This window comes from Notothenia coriiceps, unplaced genomic scaffold, assembly GCF_000735185.1.
Source record: "Notothenia coriiceps isolate Sejong01 unplaced genomic scaffold, NC01 NC01_scaffold00037244, whole genome shotgun sequence".
NCBI lineage: Eukaryota > Metazoa > Chordata > Actinopteri > Perciformes > Nototheniidae > Notothenia > Notothenia coriiceps.
This window is the reverse complement of record NW_011369945.1, coordinates 5,392,922-5,406,849: the sequence shown is the minus strand read 5'-3', so window position 1 is coordinate 5,406,849 and position 13,928 is coordinate 5,392,922. Positions and strand designations below refer to the sequence as shown.

The 13,928-nt window shown below is 39.7% G+C and overlaps 2 protein-coding genes across 2 annotated transcripts in view; one reads left to right on the top strand and one right to left on the bottom strand.

Annotated features, from left to right (window-relative positions):
* The window catches only part of med12 (mediator complex subunit 12), a 39,055-nt gene extending 31,612 nt beyond the window's left edge, over nucleotides 1–7,443 (bottom strand). Inside the window, exons 1-11 of the mRNA XM_010794179.1 lie at nucleotides 7,292–7,443; nucleotides 5,818–5,922; nucleotides 5,537–5,728; nucleotides 3,486–3,645; nucleotides 3,182–3,357; nucleotides 2,734–2,844; nucleotides 2,158–2,430; nucleotides 1,918–2,064; nucleotides 1,229–1,328; nucleotides 997–1,133; nucleotides 698–829 (exon numbers count right to left, since the gene is read on the bottom strand). Coding sequence (XP_010792481.1) covers nucleotides 698–829; nucleotides 997–1,133; nucleotides 1,229–1,328; nucleotides 1,918–2,064; nucleotides 2,158–2,430; nucleotides 2,734–2,844; nucleotides 3,182–3,357; nucleotides 3,486–3,645; nucleotides 5,537–5,728; nucleotides 5,818–5,922; nucleotides 7,292–7,393 — 1,635 coding nt within the window. The 5' untranslated portion in view covers nucleotides 7,394–7,443. The remainder of the gene's footprint in view (nucleotides 1–697; nucleotides 830–996; nucleotides 1,134–1,228; nucleotides 1,329–1,917; nucleotides 2,065–2,157; nucleotides 2,431–2,733; nucleotides 2,845–3,181; nucleotides 3,358–3,485; nucleotides 3,646–5,536; nucleotides 5,729–5,817; nucleotides 5,923–7,291) is intronic.
* Nucleotides 7,444–11,447: 4,004 nt separating this feature from the next.
* LOC104965219 (general transcription factor 3C polypeptide 1-like) overlaps nucleotides 11,448–13,928 on the top strand; it is a 6,576-nt gene continuing 4,095 nt past the window's right edge. The window contains exons 1-4 of the mRNA XM_010794178.1: nucleotides 11,448–11,605; nucleotides 12,337–12,434; nucleotides 12,518–12,614; nucleotides 13,187–13,370. Of these exons, the coding sequence (XP_010792480.1) occupies nucleotides 11,537–11,605; nucleotides 12,337–12,434; nucleotides 12,518–12,614; nucleotides 13,187–13,370 (448 nt within the window). The 5' untranslated portion in view covers nucleotides 11,448–11,536. The remainder of the gene's footprint in view (nucleotides 11,606–12,336; nucleotides 12,435–12,517; nucleotides 12,615–13,186; nucleotides 13,371–13,928) is intronic.

Sequence of the window (13,928 nt, the reverse complement as noted above, 5' to 3'; positions counted from 1 at the left end):
ACAACGACAACCGACTCAAGGAACGCTAGTTGTAGCATTATTAAACGAAACAATTTAACTAAATTGCTAGTAAAAATACCAATACCACAGGACAATTCTTTTTTTTAAAGCAATATTTTTAGTGGCCCGAGCGGGCAAGTGGAAAGTACGTTATGCTGGCCCGGGGCGTCTAAATAGTGCTTCCGGGCCAGCGGGCCATTTATAATGTCGAGCCCTGCCGGTTACCGGCCGGCCCACATCGTACGAACGGTAATGTAGCTGCTGAAGCTAGACCATCATCTCGGAGCAGCAGAGCCTTATTATACATCCATGAGCAGAGCCGACAGGCAGGAAGACTCGAGCACACAGCTCGCACTTCATTATAATATATATAAAAAAGAACACCATGCGTGTCATGATGGCACATAACAGCTGACGGCCGCAGATTACTCCGGGTCCCAGACCCCCCCATACCCCAAAAATATTTTTATTGCAGATCTACATGAATCACACAAACGACCTATTTTGGATTCAAAACGGCGAATTTCGCCGAAAGGTGACAAGTTTGCATCACTGTATATAGTAGGCCAGATCCACTGAGGAAAAAAAATCTGAGTTCAACTAGCTACATTGTTACCAGAGCATAGGAAATGTAATTTAGTTAATCACTGAGATAACAGTTTTTTCAGAGTCACACAGAGGTTAATCGTTCTCTTACCTCTGCTTCTATTTCAGCCTGTCTCTTCTCCAGCAGCTTGGCCACCACCATGGCTCTGTGTCGGCCCGAACGCTTACAGCACACGGCCCACTCACACAGCAAGGTCACCACGGCGTCATCATCTGGCGACATCTGGACAGAAACGTGTGTTATTATAAGACAATCCTGCAAAAACGGAGAGGTTTGTAGCCACATTTCATTATCTGTTGATCACAGCAGGACAAAAAAAACCGTATATACATATCTCAGGATTTACAGTTGTCGAAAATATGAAAAGGGTAAAAAGAATCAATATTTACCTCATGTCCTTCTTTACTCTGACCCGAGCCAAAGATTTGGTTGTACAGGGAATCCAGCGAGTTGTTGAAGTCAGACTTCTCAAAGCTGTGGTTGTCTAAAACCTCCAGGGTGTGGAGAACCCTCCCGATGGTGAACCCTGGCAACAGATAACAAAGAGTTATTTCCAACACTGACCTTGTTGTCCTCACACACCTGTTCTCATGAGCAGTAGACATAGGAACGGTTTCTAACCTGCGGTGGTCTCCTGGCACTTGTCAAACGACCACCTGAACTCCACGGCCTGGCCTCGCTCCTTCACTTGCTCCTCGATTTCTCTCAACTTTGTTCGAACCTGTGTTCAAATAAAAAAGGGTTAGAAATCGTTATCCTGACCCCTCAAGAAAAACCCCACCTTTGTAATGGGAAGTCAACAATGCATTTGGCAGAAGGGGGACAAGGACAAACTTATTTTAGGAAGGAAAACTTGGTCATAACAAATCAAAAACAGTCTTACTAGTTTCTTATTTTTAACTTCAGTTTTCATAATGCAATTCATATTTTTGCAATGGTGCAATTATTCCCTGAACAAACTGGAAAGGTTTCAAAACAGCTAGAAATCCCATAGGGAGAATATTTTAGTATGACAAATTCCTTTTGATTTCTAAACTACTCAACAGTCATTAGCTGTCATTTCCTGCAACGGTTAAGGGAAGAATACGGACATTATTATACATGTACCCAATTTATTTTAATCACTTTTATGTCAATATATACATAGATTTGTGAAAGTAGGAAGGACAGTACAGTATGTGTATATGGAGTGTGGTGGGAAAAATCTATTACCCTGTACTGCTTCTTTGAGAAAATTGCCAAAAAACAAAGAAATACAAATGTTCAGTGAGATGTACAGTGAGATGTACAGTGAGCGGAGATGGAGGTACCTGCTGTGTGAAGGCAGTGTTGCCCCCGGGCATGGGTAAACTGGACGGAGCGATGGGCAGCAGGTCCAGGGGGGAACCAGTTTTGTTCCTGCTGTCTGTGAGGGAGTAATGCCAGACCAGAGCACTGGGACAGCACAGCACTATGCTCTGATCGGACAAAAACAGGGGGGGGGGAATATTAAATAGGTGAATGAACTAAGGTTTCATTTTTATATTTCCTACATGAGTCACAATGAATACCTGCAGCATGCAGCTGAGGCCGAACACCAGGGGCCGGTGCTGCGGGCAGATGTAGAAGTCTGTGAAGGCCGTCTGAAGTTGGTTTCCTCCGGTCGGCTGCGAGGTGGGCGTTGGGGGCAGGGCGTTGCCTTGCTGCGTCAACATGCCATGGGTTGGATGCCCTCCTGTGCCGGGACCTAGGCTCCCGTCGCTTAGCAACAGGTTGAGGCGGCGTGTACAGAAGTAAGCCAGCCTCCGTGACAAGTAAGCCGACTGTACAAATTCCCCTGAGTACTGCGGGGGGCGAGAGAGAGATTCACAGCATTACCCCCAGCACTCAGTGTCCATTAACATCACTCAACTTTGGAGGGAGAAACAAGATGAGCGGCTGTTGCCCCAGTGGGCATCTGTCAGCAAAGGTCAACACCACTAAAGTGCCGTGGACGAAGACACGCAACTGGTGCATGATGAAGTGTTGACAGCTGTAGAAGTCTGTCACAGCACCAAGTGTGTGACTAGCTGCTTGAATGGTAAGCAGCAGGGCATGTTTCCCAAAAGCAATTAGGGTTAGGGTTAAATGGTGAGAGGGAGTAATACCTGTAGTAAAAGCGGAAGGAGAAGTCTGAGAAGCTCATCTTCACCAGGTCGGACCTTTTCGAAACACTCCAGCACCCACGTGAGGAACTCATGTCTGTCCAACATACCGTCCTGAAGATAGAAATCAACACAAGTGCATCTTAATGTCAAGTAGATGAACATGTGTCTACTCTACAGGGATGAAGGGAGCAGGAAGGTAAAAAATGCAGAGGCAGAGTTGGACAACATAAATCAGAAACATAATGTTATCCTTTATGCATTTTTTCCTTCACTACTCTCGCTAAATGTAATGTAACTCATAGAGAAAATAATAATATTACTTACCAAGTCTCGAAATGCCCCTAGCACTATTTTCAGCACAGCAATAACTTTCAACAAGAGCATGTTTCACTGGAGGAAAAAAACGTTCTGATTCAAGCTATGTATCAGCTGAAACATGTGAACGGACCTGAAACATGAACATGGCGAGCTTCTCGTTGTATTCCCACTGCTTCATGGCCGTCTCCACGTCAGCAGGGGTGGCGGGGAGGGGGGAGCTGCAACCTTGACTGGGAAACTGTCTGTAAAACTCGGCAACCTTCTGAAGCTGCTCCCACAGATACTTGGTGATAATCTGAGTCCATTCTACACAGAAAAAAAAGCATCTTAAAAGCAGAACTTGAATAACTAATATCCCATAGAAGGGGAGCAGAGAGGGTGATACACATCTAAAAACACTTATTCAAAACAGGCGATTATGTTCCCTTGCTTACCTATACAGGGATCGATCACATGCCTCTTCTTGACTTTAGTTTCTGTGATGGCTGCGTGATAAGCACAGGTCATTTTGATCATCCATGCCGAGCGCATGACAGGGACCGAGTACTTGGCCAAGTATCCAAAAACCTCCTCCTTTTTGCTAAAGATTGGAACCTGGGACAAAGACATTTCATGTACATCAGTAATGTTGAGTGATCAGACAAGGAATTCGTCAACACAAACAACACAAACATCAGGAAAAAATAACTGCAAGAAACACGAGGTCAAGTCCTTTATTCAGAAGTTTGAAGATCAAAATACAGACAACATCCAAACAGCTGACAGTGTAATAGACAGGTCTAAAAGGGAAAGGGGAAAATCAAAAAATGAAATAAACCAAATACATTCGGTGTATGTTACTTCTAAATTGTCTCAATGCTTTTATTGTCTGCTATTTTATTTCCTTTCCAACATTGCCTGTTTCCATTTAAAAAAAAAAATCTGGAGTCCACAAATCAATCAAACACATCTGCTTTGACTTCCTGATGTTACTTCTTCTGTGGTCTGAATAGAGTAGTTCCAGTAGGAGAAATCTGGAAGTGATCCGTCAAAGTAATTAATAAACAAAGAAAGGACATTGTTAATTGTACTGAGAAAACATTCAAATATGTATACATCATGTATGTACAAACGCAAGCAGGAACAACAGAAAATACATGAACTACTGCATAGTTGTAAATGATAGAGCTTTCATACATTTATGAATAGAAAGCTCACCTCTAATTTAAACTGATGTATTAACAATTAAACACCTATTTGTTGTCACTTAAGAGAACTTACAGAGTAAACATTTGTTGTTAGAACATTAAATACCTCAATCTAATAAGAGACTTCCAAGTCAAAAAATAAACAACACAGCTATAAAAACCTGTTTCCACTAACAAACAACAGCATTCATTGTATTTTGGGTCAATACACCCAAACAAGACAAACAATAGACTTGTTTTAACGAGAAGTAAACAAACGCTGCATTACTTACCCTTTCTGCATTGTTCTCTTTTTGTGATGGTAAAATTGAACCGTCCAGGGCAATTCTTCATTTTTATCACCGCATACGTTCATTGTCTATTTTTGGCTTTCTCAGTAATTACACGTAAAGCGGTGATATACACTTCAGGACCCTCCTCACCTAATCTGTTAGCAACATCTGCCCAGGCTGTCCCTGCAGCAAACATTTATTGAGCCTTGCTCAGAGATAATAAGGGATTTATAGCAGACGTTGCAAAAAAAAGAGGTGTTTGTACAATGAATGTGTACTGATATATCTGCATTATTTATAGGTATAGTGTGGATATAAGTATACAGTAACATTAGCGGCCCTCCTGAGGCTGTGATGCTCATTACACGTCCAAACACTAAATCATGTTTTCTATACGATTGATTAGGGTAGGACAAATCTTCACATCGTTAGTCTTGGATAGCTTTCTTCAGTATAAAGACACTTTTAATGCGAAACTGTATGCTATTAGCCTTGTGACAACAGCAGGATAGCATTGTAGCATCTTTTACTTAAAGTAGCAACAGTTAGGAACGGTAACATGCTACCTTTAGCTTTGAATCCAACATGCTAACACTCAACATGTTAGCATCTTATTATCGTATTAATCTTGGTTTGGCCACCACTAAACTAACTCATGACAGAAAAACCCAAAAATAAACATATTTTCATTTGTTTTGTAGGATGTGATCTTATCAGTGATTGTTATCATGTAGCTAAAATGTTTTTTTTATTTATGTACTCTAACCAGTTACATTACGTGTATCTCCTTTGTCATTGACATGGTTGGAAGATTTTTGGTTTCGGTGAAATCCAAGCCCCTTCCAAATGTAAATAGTAGGAAATCAGAGCAAACAGACTGATGTGAAGAGAATCACATCGATTGACCAGCCAAACAAAGCACAGCAGAGAGGAGGCCAGTGTATTGCAAAGTATACAGGCAGTTTAACACAAAGAAAATGCATAATATAGCAAAAAAGGCTTTATAGACTTATGCATGGATCTTACCTTTTTAGCCAGCTGTGTCAGAGGTTTAGTCCCCGCTAAATCCGTGAACCAATTATTGATGGAGCTTTGTGACCTTGCTGTGACGAGCCAGAAATTATCTTTCTGGTTGACCTGTGGTTTACGTTTCCCTGTGTCTGGAAATGTGTTGTACCGCAGCTTCTCTGCGATGATGCTGCTGAAGTTTGAACTAATCTGTAGGGAAACATAAATGATGGTTAAATCAAATATAAATAAATAACTAGAAGTGGCGTAAAGTGTAGGTCTTGAGCTAAAGGCCTTACCTTTGAAGGGTTAAAGTTGACATTTTTGGCACTGCCATGTTCATCACCAGAGACAGCTGGCTGGTTATTGAATCCTTGTTTCACATTTAGTGCAGTCAACTCATCCTGAAAGTAAAACATATTTTAGTGCACATTAAAATCTATGTATTATGAACTGAATTCATACAAATTCTTGCATTTTTAACCTGTCTAATGTTTACCCTACGATTTTTCTTATTCCATTCAACCCTTTACTAACCATTTGTATTGTAAATGAAAGCCTTTTTATGAGAAAACATTTGAATTGCTTTGTTGCTAAAATATAAAATAAAGCCATGCCCATTTGAAAAATAAATCACTTTATTCAAAGTTAGTAATGTTGATGTACATTATCTCATAATCTCTGAGGCCAGACTAGTGTTAGCTGGAGAAAATCAGCATATGTGCCTTATTTGGTCTGCAGACTGCTGTCAAAAGGAAGCAGTTATAATGACATGTCATCCTTAGAGAGTTTTGCATCACCGTTGTCAAAACCCCAAAAGGTAAAGCAAGTGTTCCTTCTACATCAACAGACTATCATCTAGGTTAGATATACTTTATTGATCCCACTGTTTGTTTTGTTGCAGCAGCAAGTAGATAAGCCAATGCCCAATAAAATAATAAATAAATACAAAATATAATACAATAAAAAAACAGTAAAGATACATATATCAGCAGTTAAAGATAAACAAAAAAGGGAACATATATATCAATAGGGAAGGATATATATCTATAGAGCATATCTATTGATTACACGATATAAATATACAGGACTGAAGGCAGTGTACATTATTAAAGGCCAGCCTATCAATCTCACAAAATGTAAACACTGAATACAATATAAAATGTACATTTGAGTTTACAGTTTTTAATTGAGAAATGAGAGATATATACAAATGAGAGAATTTGTCTTTTTGAGAAGGAAAAACCTGGAGTGTGACCTGGATAAGGTTAATTATAGACCAGGAGCGAGCAGTTCTTCACAGCTAGGCCAAACTCCAATCTTAAACTGAGCACAGATAAGACGTTATCTTAAATTAATGTACAGCTCGCAGGTCATATGGTTAGCTGTGCAGGTTAAGCTAACGTCAACTGGTTGGATCAAAACATCAAGCGAACAAACAATTAACCAGTCACGCACAATCAAGAAGGAAAATTGTTTCTCCATCACAAAGCTAAATGCTGGTTGCAATTTGTATCAAACCGAATAGCATCTACCAACCAAGAGCTAGCTTAGCAAACGATGTTGTCCAACGAACCGGTTGTTTTCCAAGTGGCGAGCTAGCTAACAAACTGACAACTAGGTGCTGTTCATTGTTATTGCTAGGCCCAAATCGTCTATAGCTGTTAGCTACACAGGCTAGCTTCTGTTAGCTTGAGCAGCTTCTTGGCTGGAATTTTTTCTCCAAAAATCCTTGTTATTGTAGTTTTTAGACCGCAAATCGTAAATTCTGACCTCTTTTTGCTTTGGATCTTGTGGATAAACATCCGGAGGGCCGAGTCGGGGCCGCTTCAATGGCCGGTGTTCGTAACTTAGGATCCCGAAAGCAGCCATCATCCAGCGGCATCACAGCCAGAGCTTTCCTCCTCCCCAGCAGCCTGAGCAGAGCTACAACAACGGAGCTCACTTCCGGCGAGGCTTCGTCCCCGAACTTCAAAATAAGATCCACGGAAAATACATGTAGAACTGGGGGATACAAAGAAACGCAACATACCAGAGATGGAAGAAGTGCTCATATATTATACTTCAGTAAAAGTAGAAGTCCCAGAGTACAGGAATACTCCGTTACAAGTAAAATTATACTGAAGTAAAGTAGAAAAGTATTAGCATCAGAATACACTTAAAGTACCAACTACTCAGATTCTCCCATTCCAGAATAATATATAAATGACATGTTTTAATTATAATTATGTATGCTTTGATGTATCAAATTGTTCTTAAGTACAGTACTTGAGTATGTCATTTACACCACTGCCAAATACCAAGACCACATATCTATATATATCGATATAGTGACGGCTATAGTAGGGTTACAAAAGTGCTTTTACAAAATAATTACTCAATGATAATTTTAATAAATAATGACAAGTGATATGGATAATAATAAAAATGGGCAGACAGGCGAATAAATGGGAATATTCTGGTATATGAAATGCAGAAATGTCCCATTTTTCCAATTTTTTCACGTGTTTATTTATTCCTATTTTTATTTCCAAATGTATTTCTTTCTGTTTTTTTACACATTTATTTATTCTTGTATTCCTGTATTTATGAATTAATCAATTATTTTACTTATTTCATGTTCTGTCCTCCATTCATTGTGTGCTCATTGTGTGCATAAAGGTACAAATTCACTCCAAATGACCTCACAGCAAGACCTATAGTTGTTGAAAACACTGTGGTGGTCCAGAGGTCTATGCATTTGTTTTTCATGCAGGTGCTCGAGGTTCAATAACCAGGGGAGGGACATCTTTAGTCTTCTACTATGCTGATGTTATATCTGGAGAAATTGGCCCCACCACTTTCCTAACAAAGTGACGCTCATGAAATGCAGCCTTCAAAACAAGAGAAAAGACAACATTTGTGATATTATTACAATATCCAATTTCTGAAACTCTAGTCTTAAATCAGTGATCAATATAACCTCAATGTTGCCCAGCCGTATTTAAATGGATTTGAATTGTTTTGTGCTGAAACTAATATCTACAAAAGACATCGACAATCAATTAACACACATTTCTATCTATGCAAAAAAAGCAGCTTCTTTAATATTTAATCTGGCATAAATAGGGACATTGCAAAGCCTGATGTTTTATTTGTCAAGCTGAATAACCTTTGAAAAAACGACAAGATGATTCCATGTTTGTATTTGTTATGTATTAAATGGATGTAGTAGTCCATCCAATCGCTGATGTTAAAAGTTAGTTTGTGCAATGTGCATATATGATATCAATAGTGAGGAACAGATTCAAAGATGATGATTTGATGTGCCATCCTGTGTGTTACAAGTACACAAGTACACATTCTTTTTTTTTCTTCCACAGGCTAAAATATGTGTGTCATTGTTAAGGTGAAACATTTCTACACGTTCACAAAAAAGCCTTTCTAATGTAAAGTTTTAACATCATTTTAAAAGATGAAATTCATGGACATTTGAGTCGATGGAGGAGACCGTAGTGCAAGCCTTGAACTTTGCTCTGGGTTGATGGGTTTGCTTACAGCATGCAGAGTAGAGGGAAGGCTGGAATAACAAACCGATGTAAGGGTTGCTGAAAGCTCTAGGCTAAGTGTAAGAGTGTTGGCAGCATTGTAAACATTTGTTTAAAAATGTGCGATTGGAAAATGAACAACATCATATGAAATCATAATTCCCTTTTAGGTGGGTCCTGGTTGCTTTATTTCCTTTGACGTCCAGTTTTAAAGTATTCTGTGTCAATATTTGGTTTAGCATTTACCTATATTAACATGTGTAATCAGAATACACACTGCAAAAGGTGTTTTCTTTTTATACAGGTGAATCTCATTGAGACACAAGGTCTCATTCTCAAGAGAGACCTGTTCAGTGGTAACACTACCACACAAAGTTACAGACAGACAGGACACTAAACACAGAGGCAATAATTAAATAAAACATCGTAAAAAGTAGTCAGATATTGCAGGTGCAAACACCCACAGATGATTTCTCCAGCTTTTTAAAAATGAGTTTAAAATCTGCGATGGGTACTGTACCGTACCCAATATACAAGCTGTTAATAAACTTTTCAATCAATCAATCAATGGGTATCAAACTGGTCAGCTTAAGATCCTGCTGAAGTGTGTTGCAGGTCGAGGGGGCAGAGTATGAAATGGCTTTTTTCCCGAGCACAGTGCGTACTGAGGGGACGGACAGAGTGATGTTTTTTTTAGATCGTAGGCTATAGCTGTACTGTTTGTGTGAGTGGATATGTAGAGGGGCAGCAGTCCAAGCATAGCGGTATAGATGAGTTTTTTTTACCAGTGCAGTGATCTGCGCATTGATAGTGATGTCCAGTTGACTAAAGAGTACAGCGTGCAATGGTGTGTGAGGGGTTTACAGTTGGTTATGAACCTCAGAGCCCCATGGTAAACAGCGTCCAGCAGATGAAGGGAGTGAGCTGAGGCGTTCATGTACACAACATCCCCGTAGTCCAAGAGCGGCAAAAATGTGGCTGCTACAAGCCGTTTCCTCACACTTGTGGAGAAGCAGGCCTTGTTTCTAAAAAAGAAGCCCCGTTTTAATTTCAGTTTCCTTAACAGATTGTCAATATGAGGTTTAAAGCAGAGGTTTTCATCTATAGTGATGCCTAAGTATCTGTAGGTTTTAAGGTTTTAACAGCTTCAATGGCTTATGCTGTGCAGACATGATGCAGGGAAGAACAGTTGTTAACTTTTTCTTATTTGAAAACAACATGACTTTTGTCTTGTCTGAATTTAACAGCAACCTGAGGTGGAACAGATGTGACTGAAAAGTGTGNAATAACATTTGAGTGATTTTTTTTCAACCGGTGTCAGACTTATTGGACTTTGCAAACACAGCTCTCATCCTGCTACCACTTTTAAAAACGTTGTTATTTCCAAATGTCTTAAAGGTCCCATGTCATGGCCATTTCTACTGATATCTATTAGAATAGATTTACATTGTTCAATGTTCCAAACTCACATTGGTTTCTCACACAGCATCTCTGTGTAGTATGTGTATTCACTCTCTGTCCTACACGCCTTGTTGGAGCTCTTGCCCCCCCCCCCTTATGAGCCCAGTGGCCGTCTGCGAGACAGCGAGACCCAGCCCGAAACACACACACGCCTACAACGGCATTTGTTAGCAACCAGAAAATGACACCAGTAATGCCAAACAGATGAGAATGCTGCGTGGGGTCTGGGTGCTGTGTTCAATCTTTTCTCAGCTGCAGACTGAGACGGCGAGGTGTCTCCACACCAGTAAGCCAGCTCACACTGTCCGCTCCTCGCAGCAGCGAGCCTCGTAACGTCCCGCCGAGTGTGTGTGTGAGGAAGTCCACGGATTTGTCCATTTGGGTGTACTTTGAGGGTTTGTGACTCTGTAGACCGTTTACATGCATAAAAAGCTACATAACACACAAGGGGACGGATAATAACTGGAAAAGCATGACATGGGACCTTTAATACCTTTTGAAATGTGGGCTTTTACTTCTGAAATGCATCTCCAGCCCAGCCTTACACATTGTTGTTTAGTTGGTTGTTTAAAATGCACAGAGCTGGTTATAAAGGAGGCCAAGTGTCGTAAACTGCTGTAAGAATGTAATGCATATTCAGAATGAGCTGAGTCCAAAGAAGGCTCCCTAAAACCTGAATAATATCTAAAAATCCCACTTGTCTTTTTTTAGAAAATTCTACGTGTTAAAATAAGCCTAATTCTGAAAACCCAAACACAATATGCTTTGATTTGAGCCTGATCAAATTAAGAAAACTAGTGTGCATCTGAACTTAGTCAATGACTCTTGTCTGTGTCAGAACCACGGTGGGATACTGTTTTTTTTTTAATATAGTGAATAACGGTACGCATATTGTAGTTGTTTTTGATATTTTAACAAAATTGCTTATGTTATCGTCTCCGTGTCTCTGGTAGTGTATTCTGATGAGGATTCCTGGAAGAAATTCATTCCTCCTGTGCGTGTGCACAAGGGGTTTGTCAGCGGCTGGGCGATGGTCGGAGACATCCTGCTCTGCATGCCGCTCTCCATCTTCATTCAGGTCATACAGGTCAACTATAAGGTCAGAAAACAAACATTTGTTTGACTTTTGTGCTATTCACTTCACTTACCCTCTGTAGGGAAACATATTTCCTCTCTTGGTCACATGATCCTCAAATTTCATCTGTGTCAGAAGTCAGTTTTTCTTTCCTCTGGAGCAAATGCTCAAGAAACAAAATACTGTTTCCTTTCAGTGTATACTTTGCAACTTTTCAAAAATGTCAACATATTCTTTTGGGTATTAAATTACAGAACAGCTCCACAAAGTTATTTAAAAGGTGATGAGAGTCAGGTTTGCTGTATCATTGGAAGGAGAGTCCTTACATATACTTTCTCCTAACAGTACCAGCTAACTCTTAATATGGTCACTTAATGTTAGTTTATTCTCTTCACTCTATCTGCACTATACCTCTGATGTAGTAATAACGCACATTTCCCCGTTGTTGAACAAATAAAGGAATTCTGATTCTGATATATTTAACAGCAAACAGATGTTCCTTGAAACGTCTTAATTGCATAAACAATACAAAACACTTTGCTCCAACAATTACTTTATTTAATTTAATAGATTTGTATTGCATTGATTTATACAGTACCAAGAAGTTATTATAACATTAATCTAATTTAATGGAGGAACTGGATATATTGAACACAGTCAACAGGCGAAGCTAATTTACTGAAAATAGATTGAATATTTCTTGTTAACTCTGACAGCCCTACTAATCACACATATAAAAACCCATGTGACCACAGGTGGAAGGACTGGAGGAACATCTCAACGACCCGGTGAAGCAACACCATCTCATCCGAACGCTGCCGGCCAGAATGAGAAGACAGCTGCTCTACAAACGGTGACTTTTACTCTTATTTAGCTTTCTGGCTCTCCTGGTAACTATGATTTCTACATGTGGTATTTATGGGTTCTTTATTTCAGGAAATACATCTTCGCCTTCCATGAGAACCTCCAAAAGCTGGTCTACATGGGTCTGGTGCAGTTTGGGCATGTTGAGAAGTTCAAGGAGAAAGACCAGGTACACATTCACGAGTCACACAAACATCCAAAACATGTGACTGCTGATCTCATTCCCTCATAAAACACATCATTTCATTTGGCTATTATCCTTACCTCGTGTATCTCAATAAAAAAGACAAAAGCGTTCTTGTTCAAAGGACTTATTAGTAAAAAATTATCTATAAAAAGTATTAAAGAGTTGTGTCAAAGGGCGTAAGTTACGAGTATTGTAAAAGTACATTGTCAAAATAAAATGAATATTTATAAGTGCTTATAACTAACTAACTTATAACGCATGATAAGTCTGTTGATATTGCATCATGCCAGCATAGAAAGTGTACCCAAATATATAGAAACAATCCTATATACTTCTATGTAAAGGCTTCCCAACAGTTTACACAAACAGCTCAGGGCCTTTCTATATTTGTACATGTAGCTGTGAACAAGTTGTACATTTTGCACAAATGCCATATCAATAATTGTTTACTCTTTTTTTATTTTATTTTTTTTATATAAATATAACCAGAAAAAAGTAAATTCTCTTTTCAAGTGTTCCCATATTTCCTCACCCCCATGTCTACATTGCTCCAGGTGTTTGTGCACGTGATGCGTAACGCCTCCATCGTCGACACCACCAACGCCGAGCCTCACTACTGGCTCGTCACAGAGTCCTTCGACAAACCCTTCGAGCAGCGCCACTACACGTTCAACAGCGCAGAGGACGTGGAAAACTACTGGTTCGACCTGATGTGTGTCTGCCTCAATACACCACTGGGTACATACAGGAACACACGCACACACACACACACTCACTCACTCACTCACTCGCACACACACACACACACACACACACACACACACACTCTCACACGCACACACACACACACACACACACACACACACACACACACACACACACACACACACACACACACACACACACACACACACACACACACACACACACGATTACGCCTCAATGGGAATTTCTGTACGTCTTGTCATTTCCCTCTTCCGAATTGGTTGAAATTTTTTTCCCTTTATACTAAGTACATTCTTCCTCCCGTCCCGCTAATAAGCTTATCCTTGTATCATAAGTGCACATAATAAATTTTTGTTGCGTGTATGAATTGAGTTCAACATTCTTTTGCGACTATATAACTTATACGAACTCCTTCACAACAAAATCTAGTGGTAAAATGTAATATTGAATTTACAAGTGCGCTAATTCGTCTCTACCACTTATCGACCTTTAATATATATGTAAACAAAGAGACGTGCTAAGTGAAAAAGGTTCCACCAACGAAGTATCGCACTCTTTACGACAACAACA